Genomic DNA, 20611 nt, shown 5'->3' with positions numbered 1-20611 from the left:
TCTGTTGCAATCTCCCTTGAGAGAGCTTTGCTTACCTCCCGGAGCCTGAAAAACATTCCCCTGCTCTTTGCACACTAATCTGCTCTGGAGGACCAGAGGTCCTCATCAAACTGCTCTGCTCTGTAATTCCTCGCTGAATGCCTGCTTTCAAAACAAGCCAAAAAGGGAAACGAATGCTTATCCCATCAGAAGGTTCTGGCATGTTAAATTAAACAAGCAGGGCATGTGCAGAATATATATATTTCAGGAAGAAAGAGATGTTAGTATCAGGTTAACCTTGCTTTCTACTTAAAACCTGTGTATAAACAACACGAGACTGGAAAATGGCAGTAGTTAACTATTTAGCACACCAGCAGGACAAATTGCATCTTCTTCACGTGCTTAAGTCACTACTGTTGTAAGAGGAACCTTACCCTGCCTTTCAGATAAAGATTGCAAAGGATTTGGCAACTAAAGAAGTAACAGAAGCAACCAAAAGAAGTATCACTCTCGACTAGTAGGCAGCCTTTTTCAACATGAAATGTTAAAATAGGTCTGATAATAGCATCTTCGCCATGCTATAGCTGCCTTTTCTCAAGGGGTGTATCCAATACTTAGATCGCCCATACTGACAGGTGAAGATGTTTCGAATCTTTTCTTCCATTCTTTAATTGACAGTAGCCAGCCTCAATCTTTTCATGCTAATTTATTTAAATCCAAAGGAAAAGCCTACATTGGATCTGATTACACTTGACCAGTGGAAATTTCCTTTTAGCCCTATTAAATGATGGGTTTGTACTTCGTATTACGAGATGGTATAAAGTGAACAGTTTTTACTACACAGAACGACAGCACTATTTACGGAACTATATATTCTATAGTCCTCAAGTGGCATGTGCTTCTTCAGTATTACCTTGCTGCTGTAAGACAGCTAACGCTGTTTTGAAACAAAATTGAAAGCACAGCTTAGCCAGCCTTTTATGAAAAGCCATAGTGGTTTGTGAAAGCTGAGAGCGAGCTGAGGAATGGACACTGGTTATCTACTGACCATGCTGGTGCCAACTCATCCATCAGAGGCATGATTTCAGAAAAGACATGCTTTACTAGGACGGACAGGCACCATGCTCATGTCTACAGGCTTTCTTATTTATTTATTCAGGACAGGGAGAAGAGACTTGAACGCTGTCACTTCAGATCTTCAGCAGAGAGGATGTAGGTGACATGCTCTGAGCATGGACATGCCTGATACAGCAGCTAATATGTTTGATCTTAGCCAATGTGATCCCCAGAAGGGAACTGTTTGTGCTGAAAAGCAAGCCAGCCATGCAGTGCTGTGCTTGCTTGGTGTCCACACAGAACACCCACAAGTCATTAAACAGGATGAGGAGAGGGCTAATTGCAGCAATCCAGCATATAGAGATCCCCTGTGAGATGCAGTGTGTGCCTTTAAAACTGTTGCTCATTGCACCGAAGTATTTACCGCAGTTCTCAGACTTCAAATGGAAAATAATGCAACTATGGAGGCAATAATGCAACTAGCGGGGGTGGTAACCAGCCAATTCTTCCTACACCTACAGCATATTTTGTTCCAGAAGATCGTACTAATGCTATTATGGGAATTACAAAATTGTTATAACAGGACCTGCTAGGCAATATTGTGTATTTGGAAACTTAAAATAGTAATGACCGCCCTAAATTTTCACTAGAGCTGCTTTTCTTCTTCAGTTCAGCCTTCTGCCTCTCTGCAGGCTCTCTAGTTTAATGACTGTTCATCCTTTCATGTTAACAGAAAAATACTAACTACTGAATAAGGGAGTGTATGTGTGTACTAGCAAGATCATTAGTCTGAATAAATGTGACAGCAGAGTTGCACGAGAAATGCCACAGTTAGTGGTAAGCACAAACTGAAGCTTTGGGTGTAAAATACTGTAATTACAAGGGATGGAGAAAGCTCCACAGTTTTTATCCCCACAGAAATCGATAGTGGTGCAGACTGCTGCTCTTTGCTGGAGCAGGGGCAGTCTGATGAAAGAGCTTATTGATTTATCCAGCTGATGCTACCATAGTGAATAATGGACTGGAAAAGAAAGGGCTTGCAAATTAGACTCATTCAGCCCAATGTTTTCCAGGATATCTTTTATATACAGCTATATAGAGATATATGTTTACAAGTGAGTTTTTGTCAAAGCAACAGCCTAGTGGTTAGAGAGGGCATCTACTAATTCTTTGATCCCAGCTACATCTCCACAGCGTGAGAGCTAACCTTCAAGCTGGCACTAAATTCTGACACTGATGAGGAAGCACCAGGGCACCTAGGGGCAGGATTTGGCCATGGGGCAGATCAACAGCCAGCCAGCACAGCTCCTGGAGGGCTATGGCCACAGAGGGCTGGTGGCCATGGCTCTACTTGTGCCACAGGGGACCCACCAGCATGAAGGTTTTGAAGTCTGCGGTGGATCCAGAGATCCCCAAACTGGGGGAGATATCAGCTCCAGGACAGCCCTCGCCAGCCTCAAATAATGTGGAAAGATACGTGGTGTTTTAGGAATTAAAAGAGTTCTGTGTTTACTCTTAGCTTAGCGGGCAGATCTGCTATGAATCCAGGCCCACACCAGCAAAAATGCAAAGTGGTCAGAATGGCTTTGCATAAACTGCAAGGGAGAATGAAAGTAAGAAAGAAAGAGAGGGAATGGCAGGCACGCTGCCATAAAGTACAGCAAATCAATCTTCTCAGCAGTGATGGATCAGGGAGCAGGACTGTAAGTTTTACAGGTGTATGAAGCCCCACGAGTATAAAGACACCATTAAAACACTGCCATTAAATTCCAACACTGAAAGATGATCACAGCCCCTGGAGCCAAGCGGGTCAATATGTGACTGTATATTTTTCATTACCATTTTTTATATACATATATATGAAGCAGAATAAGATTCACTATAGCCTCACCCTCTCTCCCACTGAAGATCTCTGCTTTATACTCAGCATCCACTTTCACAAATAAAATGCAATATACCATCAACAGATAAATGAGATCCCTACAGGGCTTTTATTCTGCTGTACCATTATATCTATTCTTCCACCAGATTTCTGCTTAAATGGCTCTCTTTATGCACATACACAAAGATGACATACACCTGTCTAAATATAAACTGATAGTAAAGAGCTCTTCTGTAGAGGGGATGTATCTTTTCTTCCTAATTTAGCATAATGACTTATTCATACCACTGGAGCTAGGGGGTACGTTAGCTTCCTCACTATAAAAGTCACAAAGGTGTTTTATAATAAGATGTGGCTGGATTTTTTTTCTTATCTTTAGAAAATAAAAAGAGAGGAGCTCTGAATCTTTCTATCTTCCCCATAAAAACAAACATCGAGGAATTATAGTTTTTTTTATGCTGTTGACATTGACTAGTAATTTTTAACATGATGAAAGTGTTTGTGCAAGCCACAGTGGAAAAGTGGTTTTTGTACATCTGGAAACCTCAGAGCAAAGTGCTGTGACATAGGCTAGCTTGAGAGATTGCCACCAGGACAGTAGCACCTACGCAGCACTTATTCAAGAGGTAAACCTATTTAGTAGTTAATGGTGTCACTTTGGTGACATTTTGACTATTTCAGTCACAAGTAACCTGTCGGAGAGCACAAAAATTCCTGACTCCTGTTTCATGAAAAAACTAAAAGCATTTTATGATCTGGACACGTAGATACTGGATGGTGACAACCACAACTCTTTGTGCAATGAAGAGCTGAGGCTCAACAGAGAAGGAGGAAGTGTGATGTACTGCAGAGAGACACGATGACTGTTGTACTCAGGCTATTTTGCTAACAAAATGCTAAAGGAAGTTTCAATGCACCCGCAGAAAGGAGTGTCTTCATTTTTAAGATGGGACAGGAAAGACTAGTTCTTTGTAAACAAACGTCAGAATCACAGTATAGGCTCCAAGGGAAGAGAATCAAGAAAATGATTCTCCTCCACAGGCTCAAAGATCTTGTGTGCCACAACTGAATATCTGACTTTGAGGAAGGGAAGAAAATTTTCTTGCAGGGGATCAACTTTTATTCTAGATATTGCTAGCCAGTATGGGCTGTTGGCAAGTTTGTGTATGACAGGTGGGGAAGAACAGCACAAAGAACTTTCCTGTATTTTTCCACTTAAGCATCTCTTCATAGGCCAAGGACAAATGAGGTTCAGAAGAGAACAGTTTATGACCTGCAGCTATAAAGCAGGGAATAGAAAGGGATCGTAAGCACCATTCTTGTTAAAGGCTTGAGTTTATAATGCAGGAGCTGAAATGGTTACATAGACTGCTTCCCTTTGTGGTCCAGGTGCACGTGTACCTTTTTCTGCCATTCGTGTGCCATCTTTTCCCCAGATCTTATCTCACAGTGAGTGACAGAGCTCTGTACCTCCCCAGGACAAACAACACCTGGGCAGCACAGTTATGCAGCATCACAAGTGGGTTGCTGCTGTCTGTTTTGAGCCACATCACTGATAATACTATTAATCTCCTAATAACAGGATGACACAGCAGCTCCAGCTAGCAGGAGACATTTAATAACAAAACACCTAGCAGGTTTTTCCACAGCCACATATTTCCCAGACCCCAGAGCCGGCATGGCAGCACTTACCCTGCATGCAGAGCCCATCCGTGCAGTTCTTGGACTGCAGCACCAGCCCCTCGCAGTCCTTCCCCCCATTCTTCGGCGCCGGGGCTGTGCACTCCCTCCGGCGCCAGTGGGTGCACTCTGTGCCACATGTGGACCACTTGCTCCAGGACGTCCACTTGCCATCCACTGAGACAAGGAAAGGATACGAGACATTAGGGGGATAAGCCAAACTACAGCTTTCAGCCATCCCAGCAGTGCTGGAGACCCTAAATCATACCAATGCCTGACCCAGAATGGAGCCAGCTTCTATTTTTACAAGTCATATTTCTGCCCCAGACCCATTTCTGCTCTTTCCCCTCCCTTTTCAGAAACATGTCAGCAGTTTTTCTGCGCACAAAGCGTATGAGAAGACAAACATCAAGTTGGCAATCTGTGATTTTTTTTAATTTATTTATTTTTAACAGAGGTTAAAATTAAACTTGGCCAGAAGTTCTTCTCTGCTAGGAAGATATTTAATGTTAAATATTTTATATTAAAAAAAATATCTAAAGGCACTGATGTATTTCACATGAGTAAAATCAGGAATATATTTAGCACCTTTCTAAATCCTGCAATTGATTTTCAAAAGTAAAAATTGAAATAGCCAAAGAACTAATTATGAAATTATTTCAGTGATGGAGACTCCTGAGCCAGGAGTCTGTCACCTCAAATAAGAATCAGCAAGGAAATTTTCATCTCTTTTCACCCATCCAGACCCAGATTTGGATAGCCAAACTTCAAAAGCTGAAGATGACCTTATTCAAACAGTAATGCCACTGGTTTCAGTGGGGCTGCTGACACAGGAGGACACTGGATGATAGGACAGATGGTAGGATGTTGTCATGGAAAAGCCACCAACTACCTTGTGTCCCCTGAAACAATTTTGTATTTTTTAGACAGTTACATTTAAATCCCTTTTTAAGGGCATGAACGTAGATCTCTTTCTAGTATAAATGTCTTTGTGTCTGAAGTCAGGTAAATATGCCCCAAATTTGTCATCTGCAGCCAGATGTCTCTCAAATGGTCCACTTGCTGCGACAGCTGGACTGAACAGACATTGCAAATATATTTACATCACAGTCACTTTCTGTACTCAAATTTCAGTCCTCTTCCAGAGCTTTCAACCTTTATCTCCCACAGTCTGAAGCTCTGAATGTTCTCCAAATCCCCCAGATTACCAGGGCTGAGACAGCATTGCAAGCTGCATGCAAAAGTGGGACCGAATCCCCTGCTGCTTGATGTAATGTGCTCACTATTTTATCTATTTACATAACATAATTTCATACTCATTTACTGAAATGTTGGATTTATTAATAAAGAGAAGGAGGCTTTTCTAACTAGCAGTCTTCTCCTGGACTGACTAGTTTAGAAAATATATATACATATCTAGGGCTAAGTTCTGTTCGTACTGAACCTGGACACAGGGTGGTGCAAGCTATTTTCTGAACGCTTTGGCCCTCGCAGAAGGCACCGCCGTTGAGTGGGGCAGGGTTGGTGCATGTCCTGGTGCGCTTCTGAAAGCCTCTCCCGCATCTGCTGTTGCACACTGACCACTCCGTCCAGGTAGACCAGCCACCATTCACTGAAAAGCAAGAGGCAAGAGTGTGACAGCACATGAAATCCATCTGGGAGATAACCCGCACTGCAGCTCGTTCTTGGATGTACCCATCATCTGTGCACACTGACATACCTGTGCTTTGAACAGGCAGAGAAGGAACTGATGATTTCCCTCTCCTTCCTTTCCAGAGGGTGATTTCAGGATGTCAGGGCAACTTCACTCACCCCTCTATAGAATAACTGGTGCATATGAACGTCCCAGCACTGCTATGACAGCTATTTAAGGTGCTTGGAGTGAATTTAGACTAAATTTTTATTTTTGGGCTTTGGGAAGATATTTATGCTGACTTTCTTTTCCACCCAGTTTCAGGATGGATGGATGAATGGATGAACGGGGAGCTGTGCTGCTCTATTTAATAATGCCATCATCAGGGTATGGGTAACATATTGACTGTTCAGACTCCCCAGCCCCCAAATGTCTGTGAAACAACATAAGCCTTAAGCAGCTCTAGTAGCAAAAACCATACAAATGACTGCTCCTCTACATATGTCTCTTGACTGCACTGTTCAAAAAAAATACTGTATGTGAATGAGGAAGAGTTGCAGCATGCCTACATCTCTCTGCATTCATCACAGTTACAAAACGCAGTGCTATTGCAAGGTCCATCCCTCAATATCACAAACGCTGCTAATCAACTCAATTCAGCCGGTTTTCTATAAAAACTGAACTAAAAGGCCCTCATTGTAACTTCAGGGAAGCAACTGCTCACAATTAAATCTAACTGCTACCCTGAATATGAAATGAATATTAGGGATAATCATAGGGATTTCTTCCTACTTGTCTATCCTATAATTAAGCTGATTGTAAGGAACACCAGGACAGTCAGCTGGCACATTGTCAGAGCAGGTTTTTGTTTTGCTGGATACCCCAGCTTGGGAGGCATCGTGGCAATGATTTTGTGAGGGCAGTGGCTCAGGCTGGTGGGTCAGAGTAAGGCTGGAGGAGACCCCAGGAAAGCATCTGGTCCAGCCCCTCCCCAGCCAAAGCAAGGCCAACCTCAATACTAGATCGGGGCTGTGGAGGCAGATATAGAATAATGCTAACTGATGCTTCATGCTCCCTTGATGTTTATTTTTAAGCCAGATTGTGTGACTGTGAACTGCAGCCCCAGAGTGCTTTCCTAATTTGCCCTGAGACATCACAGTACGCTTTGGTAGTAGACAGAAAAAAAAAAGAGGCATAAGCTGATGAGTGATTCTGCTGAGCTCCAACACCAGTACCTGGAAGCACAAACTTCCTTTTGGTTTTACTCTTATTTCTGAAAAACGTCACCAAGAAAATGAAATGCATGGGTAGAAAGCAAAATCTCGGATGCTCTTGCTGGAGGAAATGCCCCCATGGTTATTTTCTGGCATGTGTTAAGGCAAGGGAAGTGCCTGCTCTCTCTTCAATCAGACAACCAGCATTTGTGTTGGTGCCTGGTCCCCCTTTAACACTGTCCTCTGTCACCAAAAAGCCAAGCCATCAGTCCTGTCCTGAGTGTTTCCAGTACTGAGCTCTGACTGCAACCCCTATACGTGGCTGCAAGTCCCCAGGCAGCCCAGGAGGACCAGTCTGGTCACGGACTGCAGTAAAAGTTACACACAGGCATCTTCCATCTCTAGGAGTGTCCCTCCTGAACATCCACTCTCATGCAGCAGGACAAGGCATCACTCACCGTATACGATCACAGTCGCTGTAGTGCTTTTCCTTTTGGCCACGATGTTTTTGGCGACACAGGTGTAGTTGGCTGTGTCAGAAAGCCGGGCTTGCTTGATGATCAGGTTGTGATCAATGGTGATGTAAAAATTTCGGTCTTCCACGGGATCAATCACCTCTTCGTTCTTCAGCCACTCCACCTGGGGGTTTCAAAGGGTGGGAGGGGAGGCAGCGAGTCAGCATGCAGTCACACCACAACAAGCACAGTACCTGTGATTTTTACGCTCATCCCAGAGAGCTCTACGAGTCAAGTTGCACTATGAAGGACTCGCCTGTTGCATGCTGCCAGCTGAAATAAAACACCGTGGCAGCAACATGGGAGAGCAGCACTCACACCTGTCTTTCCATTTAGGCCCTCTTCCCTCCCACCTTCCCACCCAATACTTGCCATGCCTTGCCTGCAAAATATCAGTGCCTGTTCAGAGTGCAGAGCTGCTGGGTAGAGAGAAATAGCTGAGCTATACCTTCAGAGTCTGAGGCACAAATGTGGAATACGATACCTTGGGACTATATCTACAAGGAGAAAATTCTCTTATACTATTGGTAACCCTAAAGCAGCCCAGGTCTCACCCTTTCTTTTCTACCTCTTAACTAATAACGCAGTAACCCTGTACGTACCTGCACAGGGTCTACCACAGGGAGACCCTATGCCAGAGTAGGTCATGCTAACAGACTGCAGACACATCAATATTTTTCAGTCTACGTGCACTCACACGTACTTGCATGATATTGTTTTGCTGCAGTGAGGATTGAACGAAATAGAGATAGTTACCAAGGAAATAGGGGCTTACAAAGCCTACATCAGTGCTTAGTTATCTCCTTTCTTTATTTAAGCCATGTATATATGTATTAATAAAGCGTTATTTCCTTGGTTATACAGAAAAATATTTTACATATGTTTTTAAATTCTGACAATGTTCCTTTTATTGCCTTCCTAAAGAAACACCTTATTATACCCCAGCTGACTGCTGCGAGCCACCCTAATGTAATTTGGCTGGAACCTAGTAGCTCACTTTCCTTTGAACCGGGCATGCTCTGAAGGAAGGGACCGGCGCCCTGGATGGATCAAAGCAGGGCCTTCATGTCACTGGATCATTTCAGCTTGTGCCCAGAGTTAATGAAAGGAAGGAAAATATAAACAAAATCAGCCCGCTGGGCCCGAGAGGTGCTAACTGCCAAGACCTGCTTTTGCAAAGCCCACTTTGATGCACTGCCTGAGCATTCGCGTATCCTGAAATCAACCCAAAACTCATGATGCAAAAAGGGCTGTAGAAATGGACAGGAAACAGGGGAGGAAGAGAAAGACATAAAATGTGAAGCTGTGTTTCTATCACTGCAGCATTCACATTTTATCTGCCCTGGAAGATGCAAGCTCTTAGTGAATAACCTGGTTTTCCTTGCCAGGGTGGCTGAAATTGTTCTTCCTCCTTTCCTGAATCTGAACTGCTCTCAGGTATAATCAAGACAGACAGATTTTTGTTCAGTCAATGGCAACGTCTAGCTCCTTGCTCACCCACAGGTCAAGTCCGCATGCATCTGAGACTGAAAAACAAGCCAGCAGCTCGCCTCTCCTCCAGCGGAAGGCTGCTCCTTAACCCCTGCCTCTCACACAAACCAAATGTCTTTCTTGTTTTCCAATACCATTATTTGTTTCTGGGACAGAGTGCAGCCTTGTACTAGGACTCCAAAAGATGCTACACGCACTGCCAGGGCTGTGTGCCCCCTCCACATCCACCAACCCTTTTTCTGTGCTCTGCACGATGAGGACACTGGGACATCAGTCAAGACAGGACCATGTTTACACCATGGTCTGAGGCTCAGTTCAACATTTTCCCGGTATGCTCACGCAAGTATATACACCAGCACCCCTTGCCACTACCCAAAGGCTCTGTACTCAATAAATACCAGCACTCTGCAACACTCCCTCTCTCTCTCCACAAAAGCACAGGCATGCATATTCAGCCTGGGTCTCAGCTGATTAGACAAAATTAAAGCTATGAGCATTAAATTCCCTTTCATCCCTGCAAGAAAACTGAAGAGGATATGAAAATAAGAGTTGCCAATATCAGGAAAAAAAAAAAGGCTCTACATAATTCAGTATACTGCCTCTGGCTCTTCATCAAATCGCTTGGGAAAAAGATCCTTTTCACCTAATGGCTTACAGAATTTGTTAACAATAAAACATTAAGCTTGCAGAACAACAGGATGTCTTTTTTCTTTTTTTTTTTTCTCTGAAAAATCTGTTTTGCCAGTACATCAGTACTGTGTGCGTGTGTCTAAACCCCATCTCTTTTGCTAGACATTCTTTAACTCATCTAATTCCTTCTTCTTCTGGGTATCTGGGTTTTCATGATGCCACAAGTCTGTTCACGTAGCAAAATATCATGAAATCTGACGGGAGGAACTGAAGAAAAGATGGCTGAGATGACACGAGAAGGGAGACTCCTTTCATACACATCAGTATAAAGAGCAATGCGAAAAGAGCACACCACTCCAGCACTAATTAGCTCTTATGTTTTGTTTTCTCCTTCAGTCCTTGTACAAACGTTACCTAATTAAAACACACTACAACATGTAAATGAGAATTTTGTTAGTATATATTTGCAGTTACTAATGGAATATTTTTTTTTTTTTTTTCCTGGAGCTGCTCACTCACTGGCTGCAGTGCCCAGCACTGCTGGACCTCAGTCCAGAGCCAGATTTGTTTCTTGAGTAACCAGAACTGGTGAGAGCAGGGCTGTTTTGCCACATGTATGGGAACCGATCCGGTGTCAAACACAAAACAGGAGAGAGCAGAGCGGAGTGAGACAGTGTGATTTACGAGTGACAAGTATGCAAACTGGTATTACCGAAGTTAAAAGCGAAGATCTCTTTTGATGCTGTGTCATTCCCCAAGGTGCAGCCCCCTCACTGAAGCAGGTTGTTAACCCAGTCAACGCAGGAACTCATCCTGAGTTTAATTCAGCTGCCTGCATGATGGTGACTGGAGCCCTGGGGGAGCCGTGCTGCTCACACAAGACCAGAGGAGCACCAGACACTTGTGTGCTGGAGATCTGTACCCCTCTGAGCGAGCAGACCGAGATGCAGCAGGATGCAGCATGGACATTTTGAGGTCCACAAGATGCCTGTCTTCAGGATCTGGCCAAATCCTGCTCTTGCGTCTCCATTTTCCAGCATCTTCCCTGGAGAAGACATTTCTAGAGTAGATGATTGGAGACATTTATAAAGCAGATATCTGCTTTTGTCTCTATATTGAGAGCATGTATTTGCTGGCTACAGTCACAAAGAATCTTCGACAGATACCTAGCTCTGTCTATCCCATTAAATGCATGTCCCTCCAACTACCATTAATAAATATGTGCTTAGCTGTGCATACATATAGAATAAGCCTGAGCATCATTTTCTCTTTATTGTACCAGGAATCCTGTTATTGGCCACAACACTGCCATGAAGGATGGGGTAAGTGCTCTGTCCTGGTGATGCCAGCTATGGAAAATTGCAACACTCAACTGGCTTTTCACACATACCAGCCCTGCAGAACAAAGCCAGCAGGAGATTCCTCCTCCTATTTTTATTTTCCAACGAAGACATTTTTATTTGTTAAACATTTGCAGGCTGACCAGCAAGAGAAGGACCCTCTGCAATGGTGTGACCGCAACTTCTGACCTGCAGCAACTGCAGAGGCTAAAAGAGGGCAAGTGGGGAGCACAACTGGCTCCTGCTAGCGGCTGGCCAGAGCTGCTCAGCCCTCTGCGAGTACCTTGCACAGGCACACGGCTCCTGCCAGCTGCGACGACACTGCACGTAGCTGCTGCTGTGAGGCCCTGCTGTCCCTGTGACTGGCTGAGGAAACGCACAGCCTGACACGGCTCTAATTTAGAGCAGCATACCTTGTAGTGTGTTTTTTTTTTTTCTTTCTTTTTTTTTTTTTTTTCCTGTCATCCCACTCCCTGGTGAGAGACAGATGTGTTGTCTCTAATTATTCGCTGATTGGTATCGGGAGATACATTAACATAATTGGCACATTTGTTCTAATTAACAGAGGGAACCTGCCACATGCCATCCGACATGAAAAGCATGAGAGTGAGAGCAGAAAACCCGCAGCCACCGGGACAGCGGCACCTCGGAGCTGTGGCCAGAGCCGAGCTGCTGCACGATGCTCCCAGCAGCAGCCTGAAATAACACAGCAAAGACTGAGGTGTGCAAAGCAGGGCCAGGCTCCTGCGAAGGCTAAACGAACACAGAGAACATAAATCACACCAGCGATTACATACGCGGAAAAACCTATTACGGAGGCTAATTGCTGACACAAATTTAGCCGTGCCGAGTTGCTAGCATTACCAGGTACTTAAGTCTCTTGGCACACTTGTGTATGCGTGACTGTTTTAGAAGCTGGTGGAGCAGAAGCACAGCTGTTCTGAGACGAAGGATGGAAATGGGATGTTTGTTCTCTGGTTGTTCCTTACACCTCTCACCATCTCAAGGAAATTCAGCAGGGTGCAAGTCCTGGATCCTGCTCTCTCCCCCACACCAACCTGCCCCAGTCTCATCCTCAGAGCTGAGGGCACCTGCCAAAACCAGCAAGCCTTCTGCCCCTGCAGGCACAGGCAAAACCCTCCAACACCCAGGAGGGCAGTTCTCCAGAACAAACAAGATGCAAATGGCTGGGAGCAGTGAGAGATTTGCCTCCATAAAAGATGAGCTAGGATCCCAGGAAGTGAAACGATTGCAACCCTGCCTTCCCCATGCCTTGCCAGAACTGCAGGATTGCATTCGAACTCATCTCCCAGCTGCGCTGGTGTTTCAGGTCATGTTCCCTACGTGTGGCAGTAAGAATAAAACATTTGTGAAGCTAACTACTGATTTGGACAGAGTACAAGATACCCAAGTGAGACTGAGAAAACTCTAGCAGTTTTCGTATGCGCTATCGAGCCAACAGCTATTTCAGGTATATTGAGACTCGAGTGCCTCTTTGAAGAATGTTATTTGACTTTTGGATTTGGTTTCAAACATACACTTTCATCCCAGCAATGAGAGAATGCTGTCCTTCGCATGCTAGTTGCTGGAAATACATTTCTGTACCTGCTTTTTTTTTTTTTTTTTTTTTTTTTTTAAAGCAACAACAACAAAAAAAAGAAAAAAAATAGCCTCCAAAGAGGCTGAGATTACAGAAATGAGAGATTGCAAAATACATCTTGAGAATGAGATGGCAAATGCAAACTGCAGTGACATTTTGTTCAGTTGTTCTTTGCTTCTTTTGTTTCTGCTGCCAATATGGGGAATTTGTGTTCCTGCTGTGGAAGCACTTCCTTAATTGCACATACACCCAGCCTGCTGCCTGAGTACCAAAATCTATACAGGGGGTTCATACAGCTGCTGGAAGTCTCTGGCCTTATTACAGCTTCACTTTGTGTACAATGGGGAAGTAAAGCCTCACAGAGGAAACTTCCAAGGCTGAGGAGGACGGCATCTCTCAGGTAATTGCAGGCGCAGAACTTTGTGTCATGGAGCTATAAATTCAAATATTGTGGCATCATGAACTGAAACCCATGGTGGATGCCCTGTGGCCCACAAGAGATGCTAAGCTCCTTTTTCTGCATGGAACAAAGTGTTAGGATGGAGGTGCTACAGCTCACGTGTGTTGGTTGGCATTTTTGGCAGCTGGACTCCACAAATCCCAAAGCGACGGGATTTTCTGTTTGGAAACCATTTCAAACAGGTTATTTGTTTGGAAAGTGCTTTAAAGGGGTTATCTGTGTGAAGTCTGTGGTACTTCAAATATGCCCATGATGGGAAGATGGATGGATAGAAGGAGGTATATGCTTTTCACAATCATTAAATTCAATAAGGGAAAAGGATGTTGAGGGTGACTGTAGTCCCTTTCCTGACCCCTCTGAACTTGTCACATGAACAACTCCCCTTACTGCTTTTAAAGGCATACAGGATTATGTTCAGTCAGGGAGCACACTATTGAAAGAAGAACATCAGCTCTAGAAGAACCTGGAAATTCCTGAGCAAACCCCAACAAAACCTGATCAAACAACTCTTGAGTGACAGCTAATGTGTGTGCTCTACAGACCAAATTTTGAAAGCACTTCTCTTAAAACATGGAAGCATCATAGTTCTTCACACCTACAGCAGCACTGAATCTGAACAGGCTACTGCCAGAAGAGCTGACTGAAGCAAATACTACTGCTGTAAATGCTGGTGAGAACTCAAGCTCCACAAACTGCTGTCAGAGGTAACTCTCACACTTCAGGCACTGTGAGGAGTTGGCTATTAGGACGTAGAACCAGTTTTTGTCAAAGTAGAGCCTGATGGAGTAATGCTGTATGTGTACAGAGTACTATCTCCAGGATGTGAAGCTACCTTCTCAAAGGGAGCAGCTTGGAGGTATGCTCGTCTACCTCATCAAAAATGCTGCCAAAATCTATATCCCATGTTGTACATGTATATCTTCCAAAAAAATGTGTATAATGGAAAACACTACTTTTTCTGAGTACAGTATGAGAAGGATAGGGAGTTAGTGTTAGCTAAACTAGTACCCCAGAGCCACCTTCACCACAAAAAGCCATAGAGAGGAGAGGTTAGCAGAGTGTGTTACCAGTCATGCAGAACACCTCCCATTGCAATATTTTATGGAGGAACTAGAAACGTTCTCCAGATCATCTTTGCTTGTGGTGAGATTTAAGCAAACAACAGCTTAATTCACAGAGAAGCAAGCACTGTCCTCACTTGCAGTGGTGTCAGTGGAACTGCACTAGAAAGGAAAAGGATAGGGTTAGAAACCACAGAAAACTCAGGTCTCAAAAAACTCAGTCCTGCCTGAAGAGCTACAGATCTCAGCAGGGGTTTCTACACCACAGAAATGAACCAGTAGGGAACATTAAACACAAAGCTTCATCAAAAGGTGCTGCCAAAATCTGTCCCCCAACACTGCATAGCTTCCAAAAATATGCATAAGGTAAATATAAATACATAACAGATGAAGAAATAACCTAGTAATCAGTGCGTTTCCCAGAAAGCACAAGACCCAAATGCAAGCCTGTTCTCCAGCAGGGGGGTGTAAGCTGTTTCTTGCCTCTCAGAAGAGTGTCCCTGCCACCCAAAAATAGAGTGGGCTGCAGAAAGAACTGATATGTACAGGACCAGACACTGATAGATACAGGGAACCTTATCCTGTGCTTTTGAAGGACAATCCTGCACTGGCAGACCTTATCCAACAGCTCTGCAGGGCAAAATGAACAGACAGTCCTTGGAGCAGGAGTTAGGGCTCCTTTGCACCACAGAGCTTATTCACCTCCCTGCTCCTCTCTGACTCAGGACAGTCAAGGTAGGATCTGGGCATCAATCTGTTGTGCCAGCAACACTGAACCATGGACATAAACCTCCCATCAATCAGCATCCACCCTCGAGGCTTTGGGTAAATAAACCTTAATCAGTCCTGGAAGATAAAACAGCTGCTTTGAGCTTCTGGAGCACGTTTTTCCCCTCTTAATTTGATCCAGGAGAAGCAATGTGCATCACGCCCCAGCAGCAGAGATAAGCATGGAGCACCAATGGTTGAAGCCTCTGGTGGAATTTGGTAGCAAAAGAGAGAAGAAGAGTTGTGCTCCTCCCACAGATGAACCCATGTCCCCCTTCCTCATCTTCCTCCTGCTGACACCTGAAGGCATTCAGCTGTGTGCTGCAAGGCACTGCAAAGGACAGTGCTGCTTCCCAGCTAATTAGTATTTGTGCCCACAAACTGCTCCCCTCCCTTTCTCTTTAAGCTTGTTTTCCTGCTGGGAATATAAACTCTGTCTCAGTGACACACACCTGCATGGAAATGCATACACATGAACTTCCAATTAAGGGACAACTGCAGCAAAATATAAGCGTCTCTCATGAAAGGAGGCAAACAGCAGTCGTATTAATAATCAATTAGACAGAGCAGCCACCTGATGCTGCCTATTTAAAGAAGACTCCAGCTTCCACCAGGTTTTCCCCATGCAATGATAGCTCAATGAAGCCTGTGTCACAGTCATCTTGACTCAGCAAAACACCTCGGTCTGCCTCTTGACAGAGGGATGCTTTCCTCCTTGCGCTAATTCCTAATTAGAGACATGGATGTGGATAAATACTATGTCATGTTTTAAACTCAAATGGGTCACCAAACTGCATGCTGCACCCTGCTCTCCAGTTAAACTCCTCCGTGAAACACTTCAATTATAATTAAAGAAGCAATTATTCCCCTGGTGAAGGTGCAGCAAATCACACATTTCAATGCAGAAGTTCGTCTAGCAGCTTATGGCATATTAACCAATCTTACATCTCATTGATGCTTTGATCTATATCCTATCTCTGTGACCTAATTTGCTGTGACTCGGTGTCTCTGACTGTATTTTACCATGTGCAATATGATGCTGGCATCTTTCAAAGAACAAATTAAATGAAACAGGGGATTAATTGCTAATAATTTTGTCATTCCTGTTGGAGCACTGCAAAATGGGATTCTTCCTGGCTTCATCAGGGCTGGTGGGTAGAGTTATATGACCACAAAGAAGCTGATCTGATTTTCCTAGTGACCAAGCAAACTTTCTGCTTCTTACTTTGTCCCAAGTGAACAAGCAGGATGTACTTTGATTTGACCTCAGGACGTGAGGCTGGTGTAGTTTAACACATACCCTTCTATTCTTCTTCTATTTGGATCTTGAAGTTTCTTTTCTGTGGCCATGATCTGAGCCTACACTAATGCTCATCATGTCCTAGTGCATCTGAGGGACTGGTAAGTGCTGCTTTAAAAGCTTTGCCTGCCCAGCTCGATATTTGTCCTTCTTGCCCTCTCGAGCAGCTGAATGCTGCTATGTGCTTCAGCCTTTCAATAACAAGAACTGCTCCAGCATTGATCCATAAGAGCTCGACACAGTTAACTGCAATTAAATATACTGGCAATTATAGGACTAAATTTCCTCGCTACCAAAAGGAGAAAAGAATTTATCCCTAAGTGTGGTTGTTCCCACCACTTGGAAACACCAGGAGAAATAAATAAATAAATTTAATTGATTAATAAGAATTAAATAATAATAATAATAAGAAAAACAACAACGAAGCAAACAAACAAACAAACAAAAAAAACAAGTGGAAGACTTCAGGACTCTGGACTCCAACACGATGTCACATTGAATGTGTATTTTGTACAGTTTCAGTGTAATCTTTTCTTCCCTCTTTGTTGCTAAAGCCAGTGACCGCTGCAGAAGCCAGTAAGTCAAAAAAAAAAAAAAACAACACCAAAACACAACAGAGCGCACAGAGTGGGAAGAGTCTGAGATACATGGTCACTAAAGCATTTGGAAATACTGCTGATAGCTGCAGCATTTATGATACCCTACTCTACCTGGAACCAAACCAGACTTTCTCCAATGTGCAAAAAAGCCTCATCCTGCTGCCTGCCTTCTCCCAAGTCCCTTCTTACTTAGTTACCTGTGCCACTATATCAGAAACTTCTCTGAACAAATAAATGAAGTCTTAAACAAAGAACTCAGTCATCTCTAAATTAAAATAATCATGTAATCCTTCAACCCACCAAGTTACCTTTCATCTTGCCATTTTTTTAAATTTATCTTACCAGCTTCACCAAGTGGCTGCAATGAAGTGTCACATTAAGGTATTCATATTCATTAGTGTTCAGGTCTTTGTTCTTTTAATAGTGTTGGAAAGAATCTACAAAGAGGCTGTATTAGGCGGCTGTCCAATCTGGGTGTTTGATCTCCTCCCGACTTCAAAAGTCAGAAGAGAAAAAAAATACAACATTGAGAATGGCTCTTTTGAATGTCAGATGGGGAGTATATGATTTCGGAGCCTGCCAAGTGTTAATTGGTGTCTGCCCTGACCACGGTACAAATAAGATTCAGAGCCTGTTAATGTAGAGTCATGAATCTCTGCTATTGACAAAGTAAGCCAGGATACTTGGAGGCAGGAAAAAGTGCAATTATTATGAAAGCAGCTCACAGGGGATCTTTTCAGAGATCACTTCCTTGGGAGATGTTGTACTAGGAAGCAGACATGGCTAGTGCGCCACATTTTTTTTGCCTTTACAGCTGCTTGGTGGAAGGAGGACAGATATAATTTGACTTAAGAATAACAATTACAAGTACTAATGGTTCGTGCAGAATTTTTTATAACAGCAGAGAGAGCTCTCCTTCCACATAGCATGCTAAATCATGCTCTTTGGGTTCTGGCCACCTGACCAGGCATTATAGACCTTTCCATGGGAATACCTGTGCTCACCGCCAACATTTCAGAGGTGCTTGTAACACCACACTCAAAAAAACTACCTGTCGTGACCAATCTCAGTTTCTAGCAAAGGTAAACATCTGTACCTCCAGAATAGCCTATCCCATTTCAAATACTCATCAAGGCACAATGGCAAATTGATTTGATGTAAAGGAGCATCTGAAAGGAAAAAATAATGCTGATAAGTTCTTGGGGAAAGCCAACTGATTAATATTGAGGTTGTCAGCAGGCTGGCTCAGCAGACCTAAATGCTCTTTACAGTTTTGGGAATCTTAAAGGCAAAAGAAAACAGCCTAAGGAAAAAGGAAAGAGGAGAAATCTTCTATGCTAATTATGCCCTCTAATGTTTGTGGACACTTTTCTGCAATTCCAACTAAACCTGAACTTGGGGAGGTAACACTTAAAGTTTTGTCTCCTGAGAAATCAGTCATCAGCACTGAGTGACAACCAGTTTGCTACTTAGCCACGACAGCCTAACTTAGCCTAATGCAAATTGGCAACAGTTCCTTCTCTGCGCGGCAGAGGAAGGCCGAGGAGAATTCAGATAGGGGAATTACCATCATTAACAATCAATTTTTCTCTTAACAGCAGAGGCAGATTTAGGATTTCAGGGCTCCCCTGGGACTCAGAAACCCCTCTCCTGTGAGCAATGAGCCGAAGCCATTTTCGGCTGGAGCCACCACTGCACTTAGGCAGAGCAACATGCTGCTCTCTGGCGGCACGTATTTTGGTGAAGAATAGATTTGCTCCTGCCAGGTGGATGGAAGGCTCCCCATTCTCTATTACTGAAATACCAGTGAGAATTACAGATAAACCTAAGAAAATGGATTATTTTGCGGATGCATCCCCTACTTGCCCCCACCTTGTGTTGCCTTACCTGGGAACCCATACTGGACCACGATACATCCTCTTGCACCTAGCTGGCCAGCCGGTGCACACACAAGTATATGCACAAATATGTGAGGGAAATAAAATCTAGCAAACAAAGAATTAAAATGTCTTTATAACATGTTTGAAAGATGCCTCTTTCAATAACTGAAATGGCCTTTTCTTTAAAAGGCCAAGGAAAGATAATAGGATGGTATTAGTTTGCCCCACCAGCTATGTGTCCTTTGGACACCAGTTTTAACTACGATTTCTGACAGAGAACAAAAACCTGAAACCAAACTTCCTATAGCTCTGCCCAGCAAGACACCGTGATCGCTTCCAAAGCCATTAATCAGTTCCCGATCAATCCTGTCTACCAGCAGCAGGCAGTCAGCTCTCCGTTACCACCCATTCATCATGACATGCCCTCATTCCCTGCCCCATTAGCCACGGATCAGGCCTCAGTTAGGATACCCAAATGCCAGCTGCTTGGGGCAAAACACCACCGCTGCTCACCTCAGCTACTGGGATGCCTTCAGGGGGACGGCACTGGAGAAGGACCTCTTGCTCCAGGGACACTTCTTTCCCCAGGGGCTCCTGCTCAAAAGTCTTCCGGAGATCTGAGGAGGGAGAAAGAGGGGGAGAAGGAGACGAATTAATTGTGTTAATAGCTGGTGGTGCATATCACATTTGATTGCTGTACCGCCTCAGATGTGAGAGGTCTTACTAAACAGAGAAAATAGCATATGTCCTCCCTGGAAAGTGGAGCACTCAACACCGAGACATGTTTTCACTTCATTCAAGCATTAAATGGTCAGAGGTTTCATAGTGGATTTATTATTTATATTGTGGTAGTACACGTGAACCCAGCCAAGAACCAAGGCCTTGCTGTGAAAGGTCATGTTCAGACACAGAACAAAAGGAAAAAGAAATCCCATCTTCAGGTAATTTATGTTCGCTAAGCTATGCCAGTGAAACACTGAAGAAAGTTAAAGCAATTTATAACAACCTGTAAAACTAAAGCACAGAAGCTGAGTTTTTTTGTTACTTCTGTAACATATTTGCATCGGTGGTAAAATGGACTTGGGAATTTCCTCTTACCACTGGATCCACATTTCCACCATGGTCTGACACACTCTCCATTGTGCCAGGATGGAGAGGGAAAGGCGAGCATTCAGCCCCAGTAGCAGCTGGGGACACTTCCCTGCTGCCTGTCCCTGCTGCAAGTGGACACAGGGCCATGCTGGAATCCATATCAAAGAGCCAGTCTGGCTTTAGAAAATAAGCAAAAAAAATCCACCATTTTAACCCCAGATGTTGATGTAGGGGGCTTTAACCTACACCATGGAAGACAGAACTGGAAATGTTATTGGATGACATGTCAAGCTCTGCCTGGTTGTGTCTGTTGGCATCCTTGACATGCTGGTGGTACTCTGGGCCAGGGAGGCTACATGTGAGAGGGATCACAGCAAAACAACTGGAGAGATTAGGTCTGTCCCTGACACCTGTACGTATCCTGGGCACAT

At 43.9% G+C, this 20611-nt stretch overlaps 1 protein-coding gene across 2 annotated transcripts in view; it reads right to left on the bottom strand.

The window, feature by feature from the left end:
* The window catches only part of UNC5C (unc-5 netrin receptor C), a 243023-nt gene that overhangs the window by 34932 nt on the left and 187480 nt on the right, over nt 1–20611 (bottom strand). For both annotated transcript variants that reach the window (XM_082759773.1, XM_082759774.1), the window contains exons 4-7: nt 19602–19705; nt 7903–8083; nt 6042–6209; nt 4610–4774 (exon numbers count right to left, since the gene is read on the bottom strand). In XM_082759773.1, the coding sequence (XP_082615899.1) occupies nt 4610–4774; nt 6042–6209; nt 7903–8083; nt 19602–19705 (618 nt within the window). The remainder of the gene's footprint in view (nt 1–4609; nt 4775–6041; nt 6210–7902; nt 8084–19601; nt 19706–20611) is intronic.

This window comes from Aythya marila (assembly GCF_965140915.1).
Source record: "Aythya marila genome assembly, chromosome: 4".
NCBI classification, from domain to species: Eukaryota; Metazoa; Chordata; class Aves; order Anseriformes; family Anatidae; genus Aythya; species Aythya marila.
This window is presented reverse-complemented; position numbering and strand designations above follow the sequence as displayed.